The sequence below is a fragment of the Carassius gibelio genome, chromosome B10 (genome assembly GCF_023724105.1).
Source record: "Carassius gibelio isolate Cgi1373 ecotype wild population from Czech Republic chromosome B10, carGib1.2-hapl.c, whole genome shotgun sequence".
Taxonomy (NCBI): Eukaryota; Metazoa; Chordata; class Actinopteri; order Cypriniformes; family Cyprinidae; genus Carassius; species Carassius gibelio.
The window spans coordinates 8,178,860-8,206,661 of record NC_068405.1 but is presented as its reverse complement, the minus strand read 5'-3'; the positions used below and the strand labels follow the sequence as shown (position 1 = coordinate 8,206,661).

At 38.0% G+C, this 27,802-nt stretch overlaps 2 protein-coding genes across 4 annotated transcripts in view; both read left to right on the top strand.

Moving 5' to 3' along the window:
- LOC127966628 (SH2 domain-containing protein 3C) overlaps nt 1–10,201 on the top strand; it is a 44,552-nt gene extending 34,351 nt beyond the window's left edge. Inside the window, exons 6-12 of the mRNA XM_052567756.1 lie at nt 347–471; nt 1,862–2,352; nt 4,041–4,156; nt 4,404–4,575; nt 5,161–5,272; nt 6,321–6,527; nt 7,356–10,201. Of these exons, the coding sequence (XP_052423716.1) occupies nt 347–471; nt 1,862–2,352; nt 4,041–4,156; nt 4,404–4,575; nt 5,161–5,272; nt 6,321–6,527; nt 7,356–7,531 (1,399 nt within the window). The 3' untranslated portion in view covers nt 7,532–10,201. The remainder of the gene's footprint in view (nt 1–346; nt 472–1,861; nt 2,353–4,040; nt 4,157–4,403; nt 4,576–5,160; nt 5,273–6,320; nt 6,528–7,355) is intronic.
- A 4,581-nt stretch (nt 10,202–14,782) lies between these two features.
- LOC127966792 (ubiquitin-related modifier 1) lies at nt 14,783–25,994 on the top strand. Of its 3 annotated transcripts, none has more exons than XM_052568042.1 (5): nt 14,806–14,946; nt 18,327–18,397; nt 23,871–23,952; nt 24,974–25,019; nt 25,356–25,994. In XM_052568042.1, exons 1-5 carry the CDS (start codon nt 14,912–14,914, stop codon nt 25,422–25,424), a joined length of 303 nt encoding a protein of 100 aa, XP_052424002.1. In that variant the 5' UTR covers nt 14,806–14,911; the 3' UTR covers nt 25,425–25,994. The 3 variants fall into 3 exon arrangements, with proteins under 3 accessions (XP_052424000.1, XP_052424002.1, XP_052424001.1); XM_052568041.1 differs by having other exon boundaries at nt 14,812–14,946; nt 24,971–25,019; XM_052568040.1 differs by lacking the exons at nt 23,871–23,952; nt 24,974–25,019; nt 25,356–25,994 and adding an exon at nt 22,018–23,864 and having other exon boundaries at nt 14,783–14,946.
- The last annotated feature ends 1,808 nt before the right edge of the window (nt 25,995–27,802 follow it).

Sequence of the window (27,802 nt, the reverse complement as noted above, 5' to 3'; positions counted from 1 at the left end):
GATGAGCCTCAGACAGTCGAGCCAGAGGTGAAACCAGCGGAGGGCAGCAGCTGGTGTGTGTGTGTGTGTATGTTTATGTGTGTGTTTGTTCACAGCTGGCACAGAACCCCTCCCACTCACTTCTGTTTCCCAAACAGATATGGCCACATGGAAACCCTTCACCTGCTTCTGTGCATGCCGTCTCTAGCAGCACAATAGCACTAAATGTGTTCTTCACAAAGCTTGTAGATGTGGCTTATGAATTGTTCACCAAAATTAGAAGCTGCAAATGCTGATCGTTTTGACATGTAAAATGTGTTTTGACATAAAGAATGAAGGATTTAATAGCATGTTTTTTCCTTTCCAGCCCTTCCACAGTGCACCATAAGGATGCCATGAGGAACTGCGCCATGAGCATGGATCAGATCCAAGAGTACCGCTGCCCGCTGTCCCCTGTGGGGGAAACACCTCTGTCACCTGCCTACAGCTCCAGTGAGTCCACACACACTCTCATGCATACATCTGAATATTTTAACCCACTGATAGCACCTTTTAAGTGTTAGTTAACCCATAATGTAAAGAATAATATACATCCAGATGGTTGATGAGGACCTTGACGTGTGAACTGCTGATTTGATTTGAAATACGTTATTAGCTCATTAAACGCAAAGCGTCCACAAAAAAAGCTTTAAGCCAAGATGAGCAAACAAATTCAAACAAGACTGGCATTTATGGGACTTGATACACATATTACACAGATGTTCGGCACTTAAAAAATAACAGGGACATGAAATATTGAATTGAAAAGGAACTTTTTAAATCTTACTGTTTATTATTTTATAATCCATTAGTTTTTATTCAAATTGAATGCTTTGAAAAACCTTAGTTGCAGGCAGTGGAATGGGGATAAACACAAGTCTTTTTTTTAAGTTAATCTTATTTCAGCTTGAGCACTATTTTTTTTTTTTTTTTACGTTGTGTGCAGCACAAGACGCTGCAAAAGCCGCAAGACACAAACAAAATGGTTAAACATATCAATCTAGAAGTTTACATAACCATGGGCTTACTATTGGGTGTCATTCACACAAAACTAAGGAAAAGTTATTAAACTAAATGCTATTAAAAAAACATGTCTAAACGTTGCATTTCACTGCCCCATCTCTTATGTTTTTAAACGCAAAATGCAAATGAAACAGAAAAATGCAAGGTCTATAGACAATTTATATAAATGTTGAACTTTTAACTTGAGTGTCGCATATATAGTATGCCGTGTCATGTGCCGAGATGCTGCAAAAGATTCAAGAAATAAGGGCAAACATGTAGTCAATCTAGAGGATGTTTACATAGAAAATCATGCACTGTGTAAATGGTCTTTTTTCATTTCACTACCCAGCATTTTTAAACTCAAACATGCAGTCTGGTTGGTGCTGATGGCATCGTGGGCAGTGCACTGACAATGGAGCATCGTTCGCTTCTGGCGTCCCGAGTTCGAGTTTTTGCTTTACCTTTCCTGGTCCCACCCCCCTCTCTCTCACCCACTTTGCTTCCTATTGACCTACTGTCCTTCCTAAATAAAGGCACAAAACACCAAAACTATTTATTCTGTATGAATGCCCCTTTAATCCTGAAGTCCTCCAGTTTCATTTTAAATGCAGTCAGTTACTGAGGGCCATGATGACACTAGCTGCGTTTGAATGAAACGGAGAGAGCATGTCTGTGATATGAAAGACATGAGAAAAGCCAGAATCAGGCGGAGCGGTCATTATACAGCATTGCTATTCACACTGGTTGAAATGAACTTGGAATGTTGCAACCGACCAATCAGAATCAAGCATTTCAGAGAGCTGTGCAGTGAAATCTGTTATTTTGTTTGTTTCTCCAGTCTCCCGCCACAGACATGGCTCAGGAGGGCGTGTCCTCGCCGTGATCCCGCCTTCTCCGGTGATGCGACGCTCCAGTGATCCCCATCTCTCGCCATCCTCCTCCAATAACAACCTTCCCTGCTCAGACGCGGCCCCCAGCACCCACTCCACGCCTGCCCACGGTTACCCATCCGAGAGTTCAGAGCAGGGTGGCAGTTATTGTGAGGTGAGACCCGGTCAAGCCTCCATTCCTCCCTGCAAGAGCTACGTAGAGAGGCTGAGGGTGGAGGAGGGCCAAAGCCCGGGCTCTGGAGCCCCAGATGGGATGGAGGGCTTCATGCTCCCCCTGGTGGAGACCAGCTCCTCCTTCCAGCCTGGGAAATACCAGTCCACTCTTCTGCCAGCCGAGAATAAACCTCTGGAGATGAGCGTGTTGAAGAGGGTGAAGGAGCTGCTGGCGGAGGTGGATCCCAAAACAGCAGCCAAGCACATCACCAAGGCAGACTGCACGGTAAAGAATACAACTAAATAACAAACTGACACTGGCTATATTTATAGTTATATAGTTACCGAGTTAATCAGGTGATGAAAAATACATCTTTAACTATAAATAAAAAATTTGCACTCAAGAAATATATTTATTGAATTTTGGCCGGAAATAAAACATTATAACATGTTTTGGCTCTTGGCCATCTTCAGTGTGTTGATTCACTGATTCTCAGGAATTATGTACAAAGCACAGAGTATTGTTAAGTGTTCATAATAAAACAAGTCGGTCAACAAACCTTTTTTAGGGTTATGTAAGAGTAAAGAAGGTCAATTTATTGAAATGTTGCTAATAAAATTGTAATTTTAAAAAGGTTCAAGTTAGGGTCAGATTTCTGTTTTTCTTTTTCTTTTTCTTTTTAGTTCCTACATTTAAATTGGAATTTTGTCCCATGAACATACAGCACAATTTTTTACATCTAATATAAATGTTTTTTTTTTGTTTTTTGATAATTGAGAAAAAAATTGTTTCTATTAATTTATAGTTTCTTGCTGATAAATATTTAAGCAATTTGTTTAGACATTTTTCTTTTAGTTGTTTTTTTCACAATTGTATAACTAGGTCAAAAAACACAACCATTGTGTTTTTTTTTTTTTTTATATTTATACATATATTGCCCAGGTTCGGTTTTTAATATAAAGAGACTTTTAGTTAAGTTTAGTTAGATTAGGTTTTTATTCAGGTTCATATTTAAAATTAATAATACAAAATAAAAATAATACAAATAAAACAATAAATACATACATTACTTTTAATTATATAAAATTATAATATATTTTATATTTAATAAAAGTTTTTAGTTTAGTTTTTCAGGTCTGGTCATGGTCTTTGTTTTGGGCCAGATTTTGATTTCAACTTAAAGCCCATATATATATCTGCTCTGTCGTGACTAGCCCCAAAAACAACAATTCTGTCATCATCCGCTCACCCTCAAGTTGTTCCAAACCTTTCTGACTTTATTTCTTCTGTTGAACATAAAAGAAGATATTTTGAAGAATGTGGGTATCCAAACAGTCAACGGTAGCCATTTACTTCAGTATTATTGAAAATATACTATGGAAGTCAATGGCTACCGTCAACATTTTTTGAAATATCTTCTTTTGTGTTCCACAAAGAAATAAACTAATTCAGGTTTGGAACAACTTGAGGGTGTATAAATGATTTTTGGGTAACCACACAACTTACCAGTTTACTTCTTGATGCCTGACTGATATCACAAATCATTCTTTATTATCAAATAAATGATTCTTACATGAATTGTTGGAGGGACCCAGGACAACATTATCATTTCCCATATGCATTTACATTTCCAAACACTCCCAAAATGACTGGTAAAACCACAGCAGACAGACAGAACGACATCTGATTGGCTCTCATGCTCTTGATTCTGTTTTCTGATCAGTGAGAGCAGACGACATTATGTAAAACACGTGTGAAGCTGACTGATAAAGTCTGGACAGCACCCCAAACCTCTCTTCTGCTCGCGCTCCCATAACATCTACACCTTCAGGGTTAATTAACCCTTTCCACACTGCTGTTTACCACATTCATCATGTGACGAGTGTCTTCTGCTCTGACTGTGAATATATTAGGATGGGAATAAAGGGGCGGGGTTAAATATACTGCTCTTGTGTCTGTGTGGCCATCTGCAGGTTGCTAGGATACTGGGCGTTTCCAAGGAGATGCAGAGGATGATGGGAGTGAGCTCGGGGCTGGAGCTGCTGACTCTTCCACATGGACACCAGCTGAGACTGGATCTGCTGGAGAGGTGAGGAAACACATGCACTCATACACACACAACAACATCAGCACACACCACAGACTTCAGCTGCTCTGAAGGAATCACCAGCCAGTGATGTTTAATTCTGTCGGCCACTGATTAACAGACTGGCATTTCTAGGTGAACACCCACATATTGGAATGGTTTCTGAAGGGTCATGTGACAGCAGAAGAAATGTCTTTCAAAAGCTGTGTTGAATGTATTTGAGTGCTCAGCTCTGTCTCTTGTTCTACAGGTTTTACACCATGTCTATAATGATGGCGGTGGATTTGTTGGGATGTACGGGCAGCACAGAGGAGAGAGCCGCCCTCCTGCATAAAACCATCCAGCTGGCTGCTGAACTCAAGAGCAACATGGGCAACATGTTCGGCTTCGCTGCGGTCATGAGAGCGCTGGAGCTGCCGCAGGTGAGAACACACACCCGACAGCATATGAGGTGTCATTCATGACATTCATGTGAAGTGTTAAAGCTTAACGCTCTCCTTAAAGCGATAGTTTGCCCAAAACTGAAAATTACCCCATGAGTCACTCACCCTTGAGCCATCTTAGGTGTATATGACTTTCTTCTTTCAGACAAATATAATCAGAGTAAAGTCCTGGTTCTTCTAAGCTTTATAATGGAAGTGTGGAGCACTTTTTATGATGGACGGATGCACTTTTTAGGGCTTCAAAATCTTGACACCCATTTACTGCCATTATAAAGCTTGGCATATATAACTCCAACTGTGTTCTTCTAAAAGAAGAAAGTCGTATCCTATGCACTGGGCTTGAGGGTGAGGAAATCAGGGGTCATTTTTTATTTTTGGGTAACTAACTAAAACTAAATATGAAATGTATATAAAAAAAATGTAAGTACTATTGAGATGCATTATTCGTCGTTTGCAGCATGTGATGAATGTTGTAAGGTTGCAGTTATTTCCAGGAAACACACAGCTATGAAGTTATTCTGAACACATTAATGTTATATATTTATTTCTATTCTGTGATATTAGATCTCACGGCTCGAGCAGACATGGATCACACTGCGACAGAGACACACAGAAGGTGCAATCCTCTATGAGAAGAAACTCAAGCCATTCCTGAAGGCTATGAATGATGGGAAAGGTAGGACAGAGTGCTCTGAAGAATCTCCTACAGAAGATTATTATTATTAGTGACTTTACCAGCTCCTAATTATTGATAAAGATTTACACCAACAATGTGAGTTGAAATGAGTGTTTATCTTAATAGTGATAACCAATGTATCTCCAAAGGCCAATATTTGGCACTTTTAATTTATCTGTATTGGCCGATATTTTTTGTTTGTTTGTTTGTTTCCCTTTTGACAAGGGAAGGACTTTTATTTTGATAGTTAGAAGAGCAGCAGCAATTCCATGATTTCAAACTATACTGTTACATCCAGTTTACTGTTATGTCATATTCATTTCATATGTCATTGTTCTGCTTGTAAAATTTGCGTTATTTGGTCTATATTTGAGAAAATATGATAAGCTACTACTAAATATTGTAGAAATGTAATTTTCTGTAAAATTTCTTTGCAATGATTTGTATCATAAAAAGCACCATACAAATAAACTTGAATTTGTATTGATTCCCAGTGTGCAAAACAAATGCAATAGGATTACAGAATCAAATGTTGCTAAAGCATAAATCTCTTTATTTTACAGATTTTAATTATATTTGAAACATTGATTTTTTTTGTGTGTGTGTGTGTGTACATTTTAAAATATTTAAAATAATTTCAAATTTAATTTCAGCAATTCTGCATGTTATTTGAATTAAATTATGACGAATAATGCACTGTGTATTTTTATATATGATATTTGCTTTACTGCTTTCTATGATATCGAAATCAACATCGAAGAAATCTAAATTGGTCAACCATTAATTGTTAATATTAATGGGATTAATGTTCATTACAATTTATGGAATTTACTAGATTTATTGTTTTATTTATTAATATTACTGTATTTGAGTTCATGTCCAAGTAAATTATTTATTTTAAATAACCTCTGATAATATTTTATAAAATAAATATAAGTGATATATTAGTAAGTAAGTAATATTATGATTGTAGTAAATAAGTAATGAAGTTTAATTTCTGTATGCAGGTCAGGAGGTATTTATTTTTAACTATGTGTGAATCTTCCAGAGACCTGTGTGCTGTCGAACACCTCTTTCCCTCCCGTGGTGCCGGTGTTGTCGCTGCTGGAGCGTGGTGTGGCGGCCGGAGAGGCGCTGGAGTCCTGGGAGAGCGTGGAGTCAGGAGTGGACGTGGTCATGAGTCACCTGGAAGCAGCACGAACCATCGCTCACCACGGAGGACTGTATCGCACCAATGCTGAGAGCAAACTACAGGGTAAACTATTAACAAAAATATCAAATCCAAGCATTTACACATAATCATTAAAAGGGGTCATATGACGTTGCTAAAAATAACATTATTTAGTATATTTGGTATAATGAAATGTGTTTATGCAGTTTAAGATTAAAAAAAAAAACATTATTTTCCACATACTGTACATTATTGTTTCTCCTCTATTCCCCGCCTTCTGAAACGCATTGATTTTTACAAAGCTAATTGTTCTGAAAAGCGAGGTGTGCTCTGATTGGCCAGCTATCCAGTGCATTGAGATTGGCCGGATGCCTCAAGCATGTGACAAAAATGTTACGCCCCTCACCATACTATGATGCTGTCTCCTGGCGCAACAAGACAAAACCAGTAAAACCCATTATAAACAAAGCATCTGTTGCATCCAGTGGGGACATACAGTAATTACTGATTATAATGACTTTTTATGTCTTTTTACGCATTGCGTTGCGTATCGCACTGCGTAAACATTAAACCATGTCTACATTTGTGATCGGAGAAACAACAAACAACAAGCGCTACTCTACACTGTTCAAAACTTGCGTTTGTATCATCAGTGGCAAATCCTTTAAATATGAAAACGTACATGCAGTCTGTGAGTCAGAAGTGCCAGACTGTCCAAAGTTGGAACTGCCCAACTTTATAGAAACAGGCACCAGCATAGACTACTCTCACAGGAAACAGTGCTTCCCACACAGTGACATAGACATGTGGGGCGTGTTTAAATGACAATATAACATTCTGGCACATCATTTGCAGCGAACTAGTCCTATTTTCACACACTTTATGTGATGTTCACAATCTGTCTCCACACAGATTTCCAGGAGCGGAAGGAGGTGCTGGAAATCTTCTGTACAGAGTTTCAGATGAGGCTTTTATGGGGCAGTCGTGGCTCTGAAGGAAACCAGGCCGAGCGCTATGAGAAGTTTGACAAGGTCCTCACCGCTCTGTCCCACAAGCTAGAACCTTCTGTGCGACACAGTGAATTATAGCACCCCTGCACCCAAAAATGGTATGATCCCTGACCTTCTTGTCACTCATACTCCTGGACCAGACCATGCTTTTTCATGGAGGGGAGCTGCAAGGCGGAAATTGAGAGCATTGATGGACTCACTTCGCAAAACAAGGCACAAAAGGGGACAAGCTTTATGCGAGCATGATAGCACCCCCTAAAGAACACAGTCGTGAACTGCAGCAATGGAATGAAATCAAAATCTAAAGCCAAAATCCCTTTTTCAGTGGTGACCAAGGGCACTTCCTTTTCAAAAAGAGAGAATGGGATGAAGTGCAAGTTGACTTGAACCCTAATGGGTCTGAATCCTGTTTTATGTGAATCCATAATTTAGTTTCCAATAGCTTTTATGTCGGCAAAGCAAAGATGTCTTGCAGAGGTGACGCATCTCTTTACTGGAGATGAGACTGCATTGACGTTACATGGTCACAATTTATTGCTGGAATAGACTGAACACACACTCACCTTTCAAATGTCTGAATGTAAGTTGCCAAACCATGAATTCAAACAGATGTCTGCTGGATAAAGAGTCTTATTTTTATGCTTTTATGCTTTTTTTTTTTTTGGTTCACTTCTGTGTTGTTGTTTTTTCGGTGTGGTCATGGCTTTATCGATAGAAATGGAGTCGAAAGTTACTGTGAGGAATTGGGCCTTCATTTTTAATGAGTTTGTAACAGATGCTCACATTCACACTCTCTCCGGGTCTGACAGCAGCGCTTCTCAGAGCGCTTTGGTGTCTGTATGTGTTAGAGAAGAAGTGTAAGATAGAGGACATGCTGTTTTCTTTCCTCTCTTTCTGTCATTCTGGGTTTTTTATTTTTGTCTGAATGGGTCATATCATTAGGAATGAGACTTTCCTTTTTTTGTCATTACAGAGTTTATTATTTAACTATCAGAATTTAAAAATCCAGAGTAAAAACGAAAATGCACTTATTGAAACCTGGCAGAACAAGCTCATTAACATATAACTACCCACTTCACACATCAACATCACATATTGGGTGTGCAGTCATTCTCCTAAAACCCAGAAGAACTCACGATAAGAGTAAAATTGTAAAAGTGGTGAAATCCACCACATTTTGTGCTGTTTTGGGCTGTGTGTAGCACCTACTGCTCTGCGGATTCCTCGAAAGGATCCCAGTGTTGGAAACAAGTTCATTTTCAGCGCAAATTGTTTTATGGAGAAGTTACATGGGACAGCGCAAACTATATTAGCAACCCCCACAGCTCATGTGTTTCTCATTTCACGTGCAATGAGGGCATTTGCATGAAGTCTTAAAGGCACAGCAGCACAAAAACAGACGGTTTACTTCCAACATCAGAAAGAGGGTGGAAACTGACATGAACAACTAAATTAGCATCATTTGGACTTTAAAATGAAAATCATAATATGACCACTTTAATATCTTTCGTGACAGACCATGCTTGTCAGTATGGCCATGGCAATGAGGTTTAGCTGATACGTAAATTCTCAATGAGACTGAATCACAAAGAATGACAGTTTGAATTAAATTATTTAAGAGACCCATATATGTCCTTTCCAGATCATATATCGCAAGTCAACAAAGACATTTGATTTTTCATTCGAACATTCAAAGTAATATTATGGCAATACGTTACAGACTAATATAGAGAGGATCATCGTGTAAGTGGTTTATGCATATGCATATTGATCATATTTAAGATTAGGAGTTTCACTAAAACTCTCTATTTTAATGCATAAATCATCCGTTTGTCAAACAGATATGATGTATACCTCATGCAGTACAAATCTGTTAAGGAGGGTGGGCTACATTTCTAAGGTCTCATACATGCATTTTTAACTTTGGTGGGTAATAAATCTCTTGATTAAGGCCAGTAAGTAGCCATCAACCACCCAAAACACCATAGCAGCACCCCAGAAGCTGCAAAGCAACACTTTGACGTCTTGGCTGTCACTTTTGTATGAGTACCATTCCCATTTTCATGGAAAAACAAAGTTTAGAAGAGTTCAGCTAATAATAGCAAAATGTCTATTTAATTGAAATAGTCCAATACTGTTTCATATCCTGGTAGATTTAGCCAAACAAAACCCAAAGTCACATACATATACCTCTATCAACAGTGTAAACGTTCTACCCTTATTTCTGGGTACCATAAAGAGAAAGGTTGTAGGTATCTGGTTCTAACGCGATCTATTGTGTATCATATGCAGGCTGCTATACTTCACACCCAGTCTATCGATGCATATTTCCAGGGAATTTTCTGAAGGTATTTTTTCAGGTATTTTAATAAAGGCACATCTGAAAGTAGACGATGCTGTTTGTCACAGATAGGGGAGCATTATGGGATGAAAAGTGGATCATATGCAATTTCACTTTTAGCCAGCAGAGTTTAGTAAGCTAAAAAAGAATGAATGGAAGTAAGTTTTGAACCTTTTGGAACTTTTTTTAATGAGGCCTGCTGGTCTAGGACTGTAACTTGTATTTGGTTTCTCTACTGTAAAGGTCAATGTGTGACTATTTTGTTTTGTAAATAGCTATCCCTAAACGGTTGATGATATACGAGGTGGACGAGGTCACGTGATTGCATCCTCTTATTATGTGCTGTACATACTGGTATGTCATATGTTTTGCACTCTTTTTTCAGAAAATAAAATACAGTAAGCTTGTGTTTTTGTGCTTTTTGGCTCTAAATATTATACAAAGAAGTAGAAAATGATCATTCTGTCTTTAATTCCTCACCCTTGTGTCATTCCAAACCCGTAAGACCTTTGTTCATCTTCAGAACACAAATTAATAATAAAAAAAAAAAACTTCTAAAATGAAATCACAAAAAAAAATTTTTTTTTAGAAAAGCATAAAATGCAACAATGTAAACATTAATATTTGACATAAAAATATATATTTTACTAGATGTGTAGAGTAACCAGTCACTTGTAATGGTGTTACGTAATTATTTACAAGATGAATGTAACTGGAGTCCAGTTACTGAGAGAAAAATTGTGTGCAATTAAATTACAGCTACTAATGAAAAGGTTTACGATCTGAATATTTTCTACAAAAAGCTAGGATATGTTGAATAATAAAAGGCTGTTTATTAAAGCAATGCTATACTCATGCTTTTGTATGAATGTGCTGCAATTCCATCAATTCACACTGTCACTGAAAGCTTTAGGCTACAACCTGTAATCTGAAAAGTAATCAAATGTAATCAGTTACATTAAAAAAGTAACTGAAATAGTTATGCTACTTATTAAATTTTGCACAGGGTAACTTGTAATCTGTAATCTATTAAGTTTCCAAAGGAACCTTGCCAACACTGTTTGAGGTATTTGAGGTATCATTTAAAAAAAATTACCTTTCAGTATAGGCCTATGAGTTTGTTTGGCGCAATAACAAACTTTTCGGTAACACTTTCTATGAAGCCCGTATTTATAATACATTATAAGGGTATTCTTAAAGCATTATAATGAATGCATAATGCATTATAAAAATTATATCAACTCATGAAGAATCATAACAACAATTATAATACATCATAATACTTACGCATTTATAAGTTTAAGAGTATGATTATTTATAACACACAACGAACACCATATTAAATCTACTTCATGTACAGTATAATGGACTGTATCATATCTTGACATTGTTTAAGATCTGCACAGTTTCTTACTACAGCTCGTGAGTGGTTAGATGTTGAGTGTTATATGAGTGTTTCTGTGGAGCTAATGTTAGTTAATTTTTGTGAGTTTAATACTCCAACTGAAAAAACTAAATAAAATGCAATGGTTTATATGGTTACATTTTATTTTGATGGCCCCTTTAATTAGTCGACTAGCTCCATTAGTGACCATGGACACCCCATTTCCATCTATAGTGTAGTATATATATATATATTCTCATACTTTTTACAATATTTATGAAGTGGGCATCATATTCTAACAAACATGCAGGAACCCTGCTTGTATATTCACTGATACAGACACTTTAGATCTTTTTTTCCAGGATACTATCTTTGAAAATTAACAGAGGGTTACCATTTTTTTCATAATTTTACATGTGCATCGATATTTCAAAATAAATGTCAGATGCGTAGCCTTTTGCCTGAAATTAAAAAATTACAGTTGCTGTGTTAAATATGTATTGAATATAAAAATAATAATAATAATAATAATAATAATAATAATAATCTATTCACAGAAAAAGAAAACCAGAGTCTTTAAGCTTTCAAATGATATATATATATATATATATATATATATATATATATATATATATATATATATATATATATATATATATATATATATAGTTTGACAAGATTACTTTAGGTTTAGACTAAGAAATTACTGTTATAAACAATAATATCTTCAATAAACAATAAAATGATTTTTTTTATCAGTATATATTAGGGTTGTACACTTCCTGCTTTAGGAACTCAAACAGAATTTAAACAGTGTAATTCTACAATATGAGCACAAGGTGGCAGCAGCGTCGAGCTCGCGCTCCAGTGAGACGGAGTGACGTCAGCATTTTCATCTCGCTGCACTTGACCCTACTCTCTACCACACATTCGAATATGTTTGTTGCAGACACACGTTTAGTACTATTATTACTTAACATAATTATGGCTTCTTGCTGATTTTTTTTTTTTTTTTTTTGCCATTCTTGCAGAACTAGGATTATCTGGCCCTTTAAGTGGTGTTTCCATTCATAAAACTTGCATATATTCATCAAAATCCATCCAACTATAAAGATGAAATACACACTTTGCTTTGTGTGTGTGTGTGTGTGTGTGTGTGTGTGTGTGTGTGTGTAGTTGTGAATGCACTGCGACAGAGCATGCGTGCTGTCTTTGAGTTGTGAGTGCGTCAGCCTAAAGTGACTTCACCAAGACAAGATGGTGGCTGTGGAGGGGGCCGCAGCGAAGCCATGATGCAATCTCTCAATGTGTGTGTGTGTGTGTGTGTGTGTGTGTGTGTGTGTGATGTCCCCCGCACAGCTGTGTCAGTCAGAGAAAGGTCCACCAGGCACTGCTAGCAAAGCGGGCACACTGACAGAGACACAGGGACATCAGGCACTCGATGCCCACTCAACACACAAAGACACGGCCAAGCTGCCCGTCACACGCCACTGTGCTCAAAATATTGGAGAAATGCAGATTCAGATCTTTTATTGAAGGCCACTGTGGTCGGCGAACTCAAACGACGAGTCACACAATAGCACACATTCACAATCTACTCTGAAAAGAACAGCACCTTATCTAAGCTGAAAAATTGAATATTATGTAATATAATAAGAGCAAATCTGTATGTTTTTGTAAACATTAATCATATTTCTTATTAGATTTCACGTGCATATGACTGAAACTGGTGCTAGAATGTATGATTTATTTTGGTAACTGAGAAAAAAGTTGATCACCCTTACTTAGGAATGTTACATTTCATATTTTTAATGTTTTTATTATTATTATTATTAATGTTAATACAAACACATTTTTTATTAAAAAGCATCAAAACTACAATATGAAAAGTTCTATAATACATTAAGAGCAAATTTGTTTGGTGTACATATTTTATTAAAAATATTAAATTGATCATTATTAAAAACATTTATTTAGGAAACTAAAAATAATGTAGAGCTGAAATAAGTTTTATAAATTAGTTTACATTTAAAATATATATTATTTTATATTTTATTCAATATATATATATATATATATATATATATATATATATATATATATATATACGCACGCGTGTGCACACACACACACACACTGCAAGCAACTGGAATATTTTGAAACATTTAAAGCAAAAAATACATTGGAGTTCAAGGTGAACCTGTCATTCTACTGCAGTATTATAGTATGTGGCTTTCTATTTGTTTTTTCAATCACGTGAAAATGCTTTTTGTGTGCCTGTCGGCTATTTGTGGGTGAAGTGTTTTTCAACACAACAGTGTTCTGGGGTTGTTATTACTGCTCTGAACAAGCCTGGGAAAAAGCTCTAACATGCACTTTAAACAAAAGCAACTCATTTTTTCCCAGCTTATTTTGGTTACATTTGGAGTCATTATGTATGTCGTATGCACTAACTCCACACTTTCTCTTTCTTTGGAAGCTGATTTATTTACGGACGGATCTGCTGGTGACAGCGCAGGAACAGCCTGTCATGTCCTGAACGGCTAAGTACATGTAAAGTGACTGGATTACATGTCTTGGTGCTTTAACACTTTGTCGTCTAAATCTAGAGCTCATGCCGCATCCACCACACACACACACACACACACACACACCACTGAACTCATATTACTGTCAGTCCTGTACAACCTGCAAAATTACCAGCTGTGCTTCTAAAGATGATTTAACAGAAGCCAAGATAAGTACACATGCAATCCGTTTGCTTAATCATGGCATATATAAATATATATATATATATATATATATATATATATATATATATATATATATATATATATATATATATATATATATGTGTGTGTGTGTGTGTGTGTGTGTGTGTATGTAGTTTCAGCATGCACATATCAGTGTGATAGTCCAAATTCATAGTGATAATGGTATTTTCGGAAGACAGTTGGAAGTGTCCCCTCATGTGACTCTCTGTGGCCCCAGGGCCCCCCTTGCCCCTCAGACTTCACATTACCACATGAATGGCCGGCTGCAAAGGGCCAGTTCAGCCTCGGACGCCAACAGAAGGCAGGAGATTAGCAATTCAATCTGCTCCTGGTCGGGACAGACCTGTCTCCAGTGTGACTGAGACCGAGTGGGTGGGGACCCCCACATCACCCCAGAGCACACGACAGCACTGAGCCATGCCTGAGCAGACCGCTGAGACATCATGGGTACATTTAAATCACATTACTAATAATAATTAAAATCAGTAATACAATAGCTGGACTTGGAGCCTGCCATTAAGGAGACTTCTGAGCAGAATTAAAACAGTAAAACATTCATGAAAAACAAAAAAACATTTGTACTTGATGTTCAAATTTATGTAGCTAAGTGTGGTTCAATTATGAACTTAGATTTTTTTTATTGTGTGTGTGTGTGTGTGTGTGTGTGTGTGTGTTTCATTAAAATAGAAAAGAATAGAATAGAATAGACGCACCCAATATGTTTCGTAATTTATCTGCAATTTAATATAAATTACAAAAATATTTTTGATTATTCTTAACAGATAACCTTTCCATCAAAACATTTGTAAGTTCTTCGTCAAGTATAATGGAGCAAATACCCAAAGGTTGTTTCTGAGTCAACACACAGAACAGAAACGCCCTCTACAGCAAATGGGCTCCTGAGAGGAAGAAGTCATTTCCGGTGAAGAGAGTCGAATATTTCCGGGTTGTACAGCAACATGGCGGCGCCCTTAGGTCTGCACCTGGAGTTTGGGTTTGTATTTATCGCTTTGTTTATGACTCATCGCCTTTGCCTTGTGTTCCATTTGTTACATTAATATACGTAATGAAAAGTCTTCAGACCAACTCAACTGAAGCTTTACCTAAGGGACTGTGCTGATAAAGACGGTTTAACGGCAGTGGCGACAAGAAAAGGTGGTTTAAATGAGAAAGTAAACTAATAAAAATGAAATTCATGTTACGTATTTTCTTGAAGCAGCGCGCGTTCACGGTGTCGTCAGAGCTGTCAATCACGTAGGCGTCGCTTGCACTTGAAATGGACTAAAATAATAAACTGCTTCACTCACCTAAACTGAACAAATTAATATTCGATGTTGACGTAAACTCGGTTGGAGAAGCTTTAGCCTTAAAAGAAATGAGGTTTCCGGATGTTTCTAAAAAGGAACAATGGTTACATCAATCAGAAGATATTTCAATGCTACACTGAAATGTCAGCTAGAGATTTTACCTCGTGGCAGAAAAAGGATCGACACACACTTAGTTTTTTTTTTTTTTTTAACAGTGCTTAAATTATACTGCATATCAGATAAATACAGCTCTTATTTTAATAATCAAATCATTGTTTTTCCATTAGTGGTGGATTATTGCTGCTAACTGAACGTTTTGACATATCAGTTTATGAGGAAATGTATATTACTAAGTTTTATGGGGTTTTTACTCCCTTTTTTATAGAATATAGTAGAGAGTGGAAAGACAGAAAATGATGTGGAAAGAGAGATTTTATTCCTTTTTTTTTGTTTGTTTGCATTTCAACATTAACAGAACATTATAGACTTACAGACTGAGACATGTTTATTAATAATGCATACTATAACCGAAAAACAAAACAAGAAATAATAACAAAAATATTGCATACATAAACTTTGTAGGGGTTTAAACTAAGAAATACTGATTAAACAAACCAAATAATTTCCAGGCCTTATAGCCTCTCATAGTTTTTACAACCTCAGAAAAAAATGAAGAATGGAATTTGGATTAGTTTGCCAGCTGGATTCGAATCATATAAGCATCACAACTCAGTATGTCAGATCATGTGCACTAACAGCTTCATTACAGCACAACCTCTAGACAATTTTCTGAATTTCAGAGGAGAAATATTAGGCTGTGAGATATACATACCCTGAATACTGCCCAAACGGTACGGATTATCCAACAATAAACATTTCAAACAGTAGTATGCGATTCTCACACAAAGTCATTTCATTGTACAGTTCAGCGAATGCTGTTCAGTTATAATCTTGTAAATGATCATAGCTTTTTTTTTTTTTTTTTATCAAATTCTGTGTTAAAATGTTAAGACATGCAGCTGCATAATCCCAAAATGAGTCAAAAAGTTGTGTTAAGCGCATTGTATTGTGAGTGAAATACAGTATCCAACATAGTTCCCTCTGTTGTATGTGTAGTATATACCACACATGTACTTTGCCATCAGGGTATACCATTCAAACAGAAAAGTTGCGTACTGTGCAAAGTACATGTACAGATGCTGGTCATATAATTAGAATATCATCAAAAAGTTGATTACACTAATTCCATTCAAAAAGTTAAATTGTATATTATATTCATTCATTACACACAGTCTGATATATTTCAAATTTTTATTTCTTTTAATTTTGATGATTATAACTAGGGGGGCGCCGATCACGATCGGCCAATCGTTATGCGCATCTCGTCAGTAAAGCCGGTTCTCTAATCAGCAGTAAATTCAATCAGGTGTGTGATTTCACATAAACCGGCTTTACTGACGAGATGCGCATTAACGATCGTGATCGGCACATCCCGAACTATAACTGACAACTAAGGAAAATCCCAAATTCAGTATCTCAGAAAATTTGAATATTGTGAAAAGGTTCAATATTTAAGACACCTGGTGCCACACTCTAATCAGCTAATTAACTCAAAACACCTACAAAGCCTTTAAATGGTCTCTCAGTCTAGTTCTGTAGGCTACACAATCATGGGGAAGACTGCTGACTTGACAGTTGTCCAAAAGATGACCAGTGACACCTTGCACAAGGAGGGCAAGACACAAAAGGTCATTGCAAAAGAGGCTGGCTGTTCACAGAGCTCTGTGTCCAAGCACATTAATAGAGAGGCGAAGGGAAGGAAAAGATGTGGTAGAAAAAAGTTTAAAGCAATAGGGATAATCGCACCCTGGAGAGGATTGTGAAACAAAACACATTAAAAAATGTGGGGGAGACTCACAAAGAGTGGACTGCAGCTGGAGTTAGTGCTTCAAGAACCACTACACACAGACGTATCTAACACATGGGTTTCAGCTTCGCATTCTTTGTGTCAAGCCACTCTTGAACAACAGACAGCGTCTGTAAGGTCGCCTGACCTTAACTGGGGGTATAGAAAATCTATGGGGTATTGTGAAGAGGAAGATGCGATATGCCAGACCCAAGAATGCAGAAGATCTGAAAGCCACTATCAGAGCGACCTGGTCTCTCATAACACCTGAGCAGTGCCACAGACTGATCGACTCCATGCCACGCCGCATTGCTGCAGTAATTCAGGCAAAAGGAGCCCCAACTAAGTAATGATATTACTTAATACGATATTCTAATTATATGACCAGCACCTGTATTGTATAATACATAATTAATAAGTGTAGTATTGCAGTATGCTATTTAGAAACTCAGGCATAAAGCGACAGAGAACGTAGATGGCATCAGGGTGGCAGAAAGAGCGTCTCAAAACAAATCTTGGCCAGAATCACTGGGTGCAGAGAAATTTTGCTTTTGGCTTTTGGTCAAAGTCCTCACTGCTTTCAAGTCGCAACAGAGTCCTGTGTGACTGTCTATGGACAGAGGTGGTGTTTGTGAGTGGCCTTTCTGAGGCTGGCACACAGGCTGGCTTCTCTCTGTAGCGCTAGAGGACGGGCATCTGGCCAGGCCGGGCGATCTGGAGGACAACTGGGCATTCTCCAGGAGATGTGAGCTCTCTTTATTGGGCCTGCACCTGCTACATGAGTCCTACTCTGACTTCATGTCCCTATCTGTTGTTTTTTTTTCACTGACATGCACCTTCTCCGGTTCTTACACCGATCTCTGTCACTTACGGAGTTGCATTTATTAAATGCTGCTTGAATGTATACTGTGTTATTCTTTCTTGCTTAAAATTATCAAATCAATTTTGTTTTAAATCTCTTTGTCACAAATGACAAAATATTAAGGACAAGAAACTGAGTTTTGCCATAGACTACAGATGTCAAGTCATTTAAAGCTGCATGGAGCATACTGCTAAATGATTTTAGAAACAGAAGAACATTCACCGAACATTTTTGTTGTTGAAGGTCTACCTGTAAGAGGCAATAACAGCATTATTCACACTGTGTTTTGCCTGTTTTAGAGGAGGGGCTGAACTTCTCTTTGATGGGGTCAAGAATCATCATGTGACACTCCCTGGCCAATCAGATCCCTGTGAGTATTTAAAAATGTGAATCATAACAAACCCCTAACTCCACGTTTGCTGTCTGCTTATCTTGTTCTGGATACACCGCTCGTTCCATGTTGTCAAATCATGTCACATCTTGTCATTACATCCTGTTTTCAGTTCTTTTAGAATAATTTGGTCTGTTTTGCGTTCATGTTTCATTCGAACCGCACCAGCGTTCATTTGGAAGTGGACTAAGACCCATGTTTTTTGTTTGGTTTGCACCAGTGTTCAGATAGCAGCGCTAAACCTTACTCAAATGAACTGCATTTACAGAGTTTGTTTTAATCGCACCAAACATGACAAGTGTGAACACACCCTAGGAGACATAGCTCCAATCATTTGACTTGTTAAGGACAGGAAAGTAACCACCAAGCAATGCTCTAGTCCACCCAGAACACCTCAGCAACCACAGCAAACTATCATTAAACTGTAGTGTTGTGCCAGCTGTTTAGCGCCTTTTCTATACCAAGCCAGTGCTTTACTATTCCCTGCACTGATGACTTAATTAGCTGCAAATATCCTCTGCCTTTCTCTCCCAATACCAGAGATTCGGAAGTAAGATTCACTTATTGGCCTTATGCCCTGCTGGAATTAAAGGATGTCTTTTTTTATCCGCTACTCCTATAGAAGAGAGTCACACAAATCATAGCAAATTATGTGGCTCTTTCTCCACATCTATCTTTCTTCTGCCTTCCCTCTGTCTGATGCCCTTTTCCCATTCGCCTCCTTTCCTCCCCTGACCTCTGAGCCCTGGTTCACACGCTTCCCTGGACACCTTTTCTTCTAGCCAGTCCTGCTTTCATCCTGATGCCGGGCCAATGGCGAACCAGTGACGGCTTGCCATCACAAATCGAGTTTTCCCCCCTCTACACACCCCTCCCTCTCTCAACAACAATGGAGCTGAGCCCCTTCTCCATACATCCCACCTCCCCCTCAACCACCAACATCTGTGAGCCTCCCTGCACTCGGCCATTCTTCCCCTAACTGCTCCATTATTGGGCCCCTTTCACTTGTAAATGCAGCCAGTGATACTGTTGATGGATCTTTTATGCCTAGTGCTGGGGTCACAGGAAAGGTATGGAGAATGGAGGGCCAGTAAAGGAGGGAGTGACAATTGTTACAAAGCACTAAATCCTTTTTGTGTGCAGTCATTTTTTGGGATGCCTGACAGTACGAATGCCTCACTCCAACAAACACTGTGCACTCCTACAGCTTCCTGGTGGGACATATGGGTGAAAGTGGTGGGATGTTTGGTTGTGGGGGAGCAGTTGTATTGCCCCCTGTATTTAAGCACAGAGTGGGTTACATGTTCTCTGCCATCACTGGATTGGAAGGCAAGTCATTTGAGAGTCATTAGTGCAAAAGATGGATTAGGTAAGCGAGACCTTATATCCCGTGTACATGGTAAGAAGTGCCTGCCTGGAAGAACTGTAGATGACATTTTTGATCAGTAGATAATGGTGATATGTTGAGAGCAGGGAGGAGATTCACAAATTCCAGCTGACTAATTGCTGTATCAACAGTTATGAGACCTTATCATTTTTCTTAAAGCTTACAAATGTGGGTTAGTTTCTACACATATTTAGTTATTAAGTTAAAGAAACTTTTTCCCCCTTCCTTAAAGGGATAGTTAACCCAAAAATGAAAATTCAGTCATTAATTACTCACCCTCATGTTGTTACAAACCTGTATCTTCAGAATACAAGTTAATATATTTTTGATGAAATCCAAGAGCTTTCTGACTCTGAATAGACAGCAATGCAACTTACACGTTTAAGGCTCAGAAAAGTACAAGGACATCATTAAAATAGTCCATGTGACATCAGTGGATCAACAGTAATATTATTAAGCTACATCATGAATCTCTCATGAATGCGCATTGAAGACTGACACAGAAGAGAAAACATTGTTAAAGTCATTATTTTGGTTTTCTGTGCACACAAGAAACTAATATCCTCAGAGCTTCTTCAAATTAGGATTGAATCACTGATGTCACATGGACTGTTTTAACAATGTCCCTATCACCTTTCTGGCCAGTTCAGTTGCATTGCTGTTTATGCTTTGTCCGATAGCTCTCGGATTTCACAAATAAGATAGCGAAAATATCTTAATTTGTGTTCCAAAGATGAATAAGAACTAAGGTGTGTGGAACTGTGTAAGTTAGGAACATTATGTAAGCCTGTGTAGTCTATGTTGAACGTTTACAGTTTTTTAAAATAGTTATTCTTAGTCCTTATTTAACCTTTACTTAGCCAATTTAATATAATTGAATTATGTCCAGTTTAGTTCTTTGCAGTCCTGTGTCTTTTGTCTAGCACCTTGATCCTGGAGAAACGCTGTCTCGTTTCACTGTATACTCTGACTATCTGACTCTAAACAAAGGTCTTATGGGTTTGGAACGACATGAGGGTAATTAAAAACAGAATTTTCATTTTTTTTTGGGTAAAAGCATAAAAACTATAAAATAGAACTGTAAACGTTGTGGTTTTTGTGTTTAGTTGGAGAATCTGTTTGGGACAGACGTTCAGAAACTATTAGCATTTGTTGAGATTTTTGTGGTTGCCTAGTAGTAGTTCTCTTTATTTATAGCCAGTCACTTTACCTGCCCGTTCATTGGCCTTAGTCTTTCACTCGGGGTCTGAGGTGTATTGAACAGGAAAAGAACTTTTGACCAAGTGTGTTAGTATTTTTGCATCCCAGTTCCAGCTCTGAGGTTGGGAATATTTTGAGATGCTTGTACTTTGGTGGCCTTTCCAAACAAGAGAAAGGTCAAGCTCTGTGGCACCAGAGTATCCACGACAACATGTCCACAAAAGTGAACGGCGGGAGGGAATGTGGCCACTGAGACCTCGCAGGGGCCCGGGGGATGACCTTGGAGCACTTTTGAATCCCATAGTCCATACGCATGTTTGTGGGCATGATTTAAGTATTTCACGGATGACTGGCTATGATTGCTAAGGCTGACACTGATGCTCAACACTAATCCCGCCTAAATTTTCTGTCCACTGGTCGACGGTGATTGATGAGTAGTGTTGAGCCCCCCTGCTGCCGGACACACATACACACGATCGTCACAGAAATGCCAACCCTCATATGCCAAGCAAGATGAATGACTTCATTGCCTCCCACCCACAGATAGTGGTGATAATGATGATCGTCATGCAAAGAGAAAGGAAACGGAGAGAGTTAGCCAGCCACTATGCTACACAGACGCCGCCACCCTCCCACGCATTCCTTATCCCAGCATGCACCTGTCCGCAGTGACGCATATTCCCCCTCCCATTCGTGTGTTTCCTCGTTCTCCTCCTACCTCACCATGACCTATCCAGTTCTTTTCATCTTCCATTCTTTCTCGAATGAGGGCGAAAGAGACGTGGGGCATCTTGTTGACCCATCACTCTTCGCCCCTGACTCAAATAAAACACCATTTGTACAAGAAAACGAAGCAGAAGACTCTCTCGCTTCACTTTTTTATTAACTTCCCCCAATCAAAGAACTGATGTGGCTGAAAGCGATCACGTCTGTTTTTTGCCCCTGCTTTTGGAGCTAGTCAATATCCATTGCGGTAGCATAGCACTGATGCAAGCATCACTCTTCTTTATAGGTTCAGGATTGTGGGCTAGCCAAGCTGCAAGGTACAACGATCGTTACACAACTGAAGAGGCTGACAGCGATCCAATTAACCTGAAACAGCCTCTGATGCTCGACCCCTGCCTCTCGCTGAGAGGCACGCCACACTCTTACAAGCGCACACACTTGCACGTATTGGTGCTGACATCTCTGAACGCTTCAGTTCTGGTGGAAACTTGCCCATTCGAGAGTATTGTATAGACCTGCACTCCTGCACCCACTTACTAATTTCTCCTGGTCTAATTACACACGCTTGCATAGCCAGTTAGCTGTAGCACAACTTTGGAAGCAACTACATCTACTAGTCATCATTTTTCCTCAAACTCATCAAGGGTTTCCCAGCCTCCCTTCACGGGTTCTCTGGTTCTAGTCACCATCGCCCATCTGAGACGTAAATGTCCATCCCTGCGGCTCGAATTGAGATTGAGGTGCCAGTAAAATCTACCACCACATGAAGAGTGCGAGAGGACGGTGTTCAGTGTTAAATGTTGCCAAACGCCTCAGTTAATGGAACTCCTTTTAAAAAAAAAACTTCCCTTAAGGGATTTACAGCCGAGATATATGCTGACATATATGCTGACACGCATAAGAACGCCTACACATTGCCAGCTATCCTGTAATGCCCCTTCAGATATGTCCTAGGATTATATAAAATGAAATTGCATTAGACGTCTTGTGGTAATGTTTTCATCCTATTTATTCCAACAATTCACGTAAGTTCTAAATGTTGTTGTGGATGTTTATTCACACATGGATTAAACATATGCACAGGATTATATAATGCAGAACTGGGATCAGCAGCAGTATGGATTTTTATTTTTTATTTCTTGTGCAGGTGAGTCCATGCATGTGTTCGGATAGGGTAGACAGAGCAGTAGCTATTTTTGATGTTTTCCAAAGCACCGTCTCTGATGTCACATTTCCAATAAGTGTAATGGCCTTTCTTACAGAAGATGTTCAAGAATACAAAATACGCTAAGTGTGCGATTTGCGTGCTCAGCCTTAACAATGTCAACCACAGCAAACTCGCAAACAATAAATTCAGACTCCACCCCAGATCAAATTAAAACATCTCCATCTCTTCCCTTTTCTTTTTTCTCCCCCGCCCTCCTTACTCTTTCTCCGTCTTTGTCTCCACCACCCCTCTAAGCAGAAAACTGGTACGTTCCAGAAATGGACGCTGATGATACAATGTAAATGTTGGACATACCGTTTTGTCCTCCATGTTGGACGACTAGACTTCATTGCTTACACACATGTGCAGAAATAAAACAGTTATCCAATTCAATTAGTGCAATAACAGTCAGTAGCTTTGATTGGATAATATTTGCATGGCATGGCAAGCAAAAATGTAGAAAATTTCACGCAGACTTTTTATCATAGGTTTACAATGATCGTCTGCCTAAGCACATTTTGTTTTCATTGGGGTGGGGGGGTGGGGGGTGCTAGACATCCTAGATTTCATTTGAATTCACATAGGACTGCTGGGTTTATGTCCATCAATCACCCCCCCCCCCCCACCTCCATAGATATTTGGCTTTTCAACGCTATCCTTATAACCTGCCTATTCCAGTCACGTTTATCTGGTCGGTGCTTTTGGGCTGATATGGCTTCAGTCGATGGCGTTTACGAATCTGAATTTAAACACCATCACTGCTATGTTTTCAGTGGCATGCTCAAAAATGACAGTGGGTGAGTCTATTCTTGATATACCTCCTTCAAACCTCCCCCCACCTTGCATTCGAAGCTCTGTCGCGTCACATCGACCATGGGGCTGGCTCACTAAACTCTGACCTGTGACCCTTGACCTCTGTGGTACTCTTACAGGGGACATGAAACAGCTGCTTGCTTGGATCCGAGGGAACATGCTAAAGGAGCGCCCAGAGCTCTTTATGCAGGGCGACACTGTGTAAGTACACAAACGCAGATGCACAGAAAATACGTTACCGATGCAGGATGATGCTCAGGCAAACATACACACACGCGGTAGACACACACTCGTAATAAATGCAGTGCTTCGCATTAGATGCAGAATTGCTGTGAGGTCAAGGAGGCAGAATCACACCACGCTCTCCAGTGCGACATGTAGATATTTGGCCATTGATGAAATAATTATTGCATTAGTAAAGGTAAAGGAAATGTTTATTTAAATGTGTGTGTTCTTGCTTTCTCAGCTCATACTAAACTGTGGTTAGTTTTTTTATTTATTTTTATCATTCTGATACAATCACTTTATCCCCAAAAATATGCTTTGGCGTTCTCCAACAGGTTTTTTTTTTTTTTGAGAGAGAGAGATTTGTCATAAATGACCTTTATTCTTGCACTGACGTAGCTGTAGCATGGACTGGTAACTGAAAAAAAGGAAATCATCTGTGGATAACTGCAGTAAGCCTCTGGTACACAGTGTAGCCTTTAATGGCGGATGAAGCATCCCGTCGACTGTTTAGCCATGAGGAGCCACCCTTTCACCTACAATAGCACCTTAAAATCTAATCTAAAATACAAAACATTTTAATAAAAAATTTATTTAGATGATTAACAATTTTTTTTTTTTTGAGTATCTGATTAGGCAGGTATTAATAGACACTTAAAGCAAAATCCAAAGTGATATTTTACTGTTATATTGTATATAAAGCTGTATTGTGTTAGTGTATTGATCGCTGTAATTATAAATTGTGTGTTAATCTTCATTAGATGATGTTCTTCTATGCACAGCCTTTATTGTGCTTCATCTTGCATGTGTATGTTAGTACGAGAGAAGCTCAGTCATTTAATAAACTGCAGATGCAAGGGTCTTAGAAAACCGCAGTCCTGGCGATTTTCATTGTGTATAAACAGGCTGCATTATATTATCAGAGAGCTGCTTTACTGTCATGTTTTCAGTGTAGCTCACATCACTTACACGAGCTCTTCTTTTTTACACACAGTAGACCTGGGATTCTCGTATTGATCAACGACGCAGACTGGGAACTGATGGTAAGAGTGTGTGTGTGTGTGTGTGTGTACGGTTCCTCAATCACTCCTTAGGTCCAGTGTCAGCTTCTCTTCGTTCATCTAATGTACATAAAGGTTGTGCTGGGTTGCTCTTTCAGGAAAGCATGTATTGGCATCAGGATGTAATTTAAAGAAACGCAATCAATGGAAAAAAAAGTCAATGTCTCAACTGTCAATGACGACCAAAACCTACAAATCATGTGTTGATTTAAAGCAGAGATCCTTTCTAGTATTTTCCATGTTTTATATTACATGTACATATTTTTTGGTATCTTCAGTGTAGATCATTTTCTTTTATAATGTATGCATCCCTTACAGGGTGAACTGGAGTACCAGCTTCAGGACCAGGATAATGTTGTCTTTATCTCCACACTTCATGGAGGCTAACAGACTCTAAATCAACACCACGCCCATACAGGAGCCCCTCCACCCTTCAATAGGTCAGAAATCAGTTGATCCATCAACAACGGCATCGGTGACCGATTTCAATCCCAGCCACGGGCTTCTCGACCAATCCTGTGAAAAGACTTATTTTGATTCTATTTCTATTGATTTTAAGTCTAATAAAGTGTAACATCATTGGGAATCTGGCTGTGGAGGGGCGTTCACTGTGCCCTGTACCTTACAGGAGCGTGGCAGGGTTAGGATGGGGAGCAAGGGCTCATTAGGAAGGTCACTCTGTCTAGCCAGTGTCCAGATGGATTCTCCTGAGACATGGTGGACCGGTTGCCCCATGTCAAATGGCTCAGTTATCATTTTCATTCATTTTCTGTTCGAAGCCTTTAGAGTCATCTATTGTATGTTAACTATGCAAATCCGTATTTTTTTATTTTTTACCTGAAATTATTTTTTTTAAATGGTCACAGTATTGTTTTATTTGTGATTTTATATGTAGTGCAAAAATGCAAATCCAAATTCATGTTGTTAGTACTTAAATAAAGATATCTACAATATGTATTCATGTTTTATATTTGTCATAATATCAACCTAAGATTAAGTATTTATTTGAGGACAGGTTTTTTTTTTCTATTTCCTTCTCATAGATTGCAAATAGCTATACCCCAAAATAGTCCTAAATGTACCTCTAAATATTATTTTGTAATTTTGAGACGAGACATTTAGCGTCATCATATCATGCTGAGAAAAAAAGGCAGTTCTCTAGAAAGATTATGTATTATTTTTATGTTGTAGATTGATTTGCGTATACTTCCTTGTAGGGTTCACCTATAGCATCTTCATTAGAATAAACTATAGGATGACGGCGGGAGGTCGAGCACAAATCTCTCCTGGCTGAAGACTCGATTTGCCACGGAAACCCGTGTGATAATAGTAACACTGATACAGATGCTAATGCTGTCGAAGAAGAAATGCGTGATGTCAGTATTTGTGTGTGTGTGTGTGTGTGTGTGTGTGTTCTCATGCTTCTCCAGGAGTGTGAGCTGTTGGGAGGCCATGAGTCAATTTCTCTTTTATTAAAGACACTTCCTACTAAGATATAAACTAGGCTTATTTAGGTAATCCGCACTCTTGATTTTCGCCAAATTTTCAAAGCGTTTTATAAATAGGATTAGACTATATATATATATATATATATATATATATATATATATATATATATATATAGCTATTCTGGGATAATTTTTTAGCATAAACGGATAAAATGTTATTAAATATTGTTGTAAAAAAAAAAAGGGTTTTGTGGTTTAAGCGTACAATTATTCTAAATATTTTATGAAACTTGCCCAACATTATAACGATGCAAGAGATTGAACACAAATTTAACCACTTATGCTTAGTTTTATTAATAGTACGTACCCCAAGGTTTATAAAGATATTTAAATTTCACTCGTCTTTTTTTCTCATGATAGAATGAATACTACTCGTTTTATCATTCTGTTATTACGAGTTATTCCTATACAATACAGCTATTAATTAATTCTCAGACTAAGCTAGACAATTATGAGGCTTTATGTAATTTTAACTATTTTGTATCTTTTTTTTATTAACTTTATTAATTTATATATATATATATATATATATATATATATATATATATATATATATATATATATATATATATATATATATATGAGAACAAACACAACAAAGTGTGTATCGTTCAGGTGTTTAATATCGTAGCAATAAACATATCGTATCAATAAAAATATATTTCTATCGGACACGTGAAAATCTAAATAACACTTAGCCTACATTGTAATTTTGCCGTACGAATTAAGGAATAGGCCTAATTAAAATATTGTTAATCTGTACACTTTCTTAAATCTTAAAAATCTTATTTTATTTTATTTTATTTTATTATTTTCAAACACATTAAAAATGTATATATTTTTTTCATTCAGTCTATAATTTGATAATGTTTTCTCGTTTAATACCAAATAAATATATATATATTTTTTTTGTGTTGAGGCCAAGTTCAAGTTCAGGCCTGAAACCTAGCGTAGGCTTAAGCTTCAAAAAAAGTAAACATAGCTTTCTGAATTTTTGCTTCCTCTCGTTTGAATCCACCTGTCCGCCAGGATACGACTGTATTAGTAAAAGCCTAATGTTCTTTTAGTATTCGCTATGTATTTTGGAAACCCGTGCTTCCACCGGAACTAGTTTAGTCAACGGCTCGACGTCGATAACCGTTAGAAGTGCGCCATCGACAGGCAAGGTAATAGCATTTACAAGCTTATCAACATAACAGTGACAGAGAAAAATATAATCTACATTTCTTTTTGGACATCTTGCAAACACACATTCGT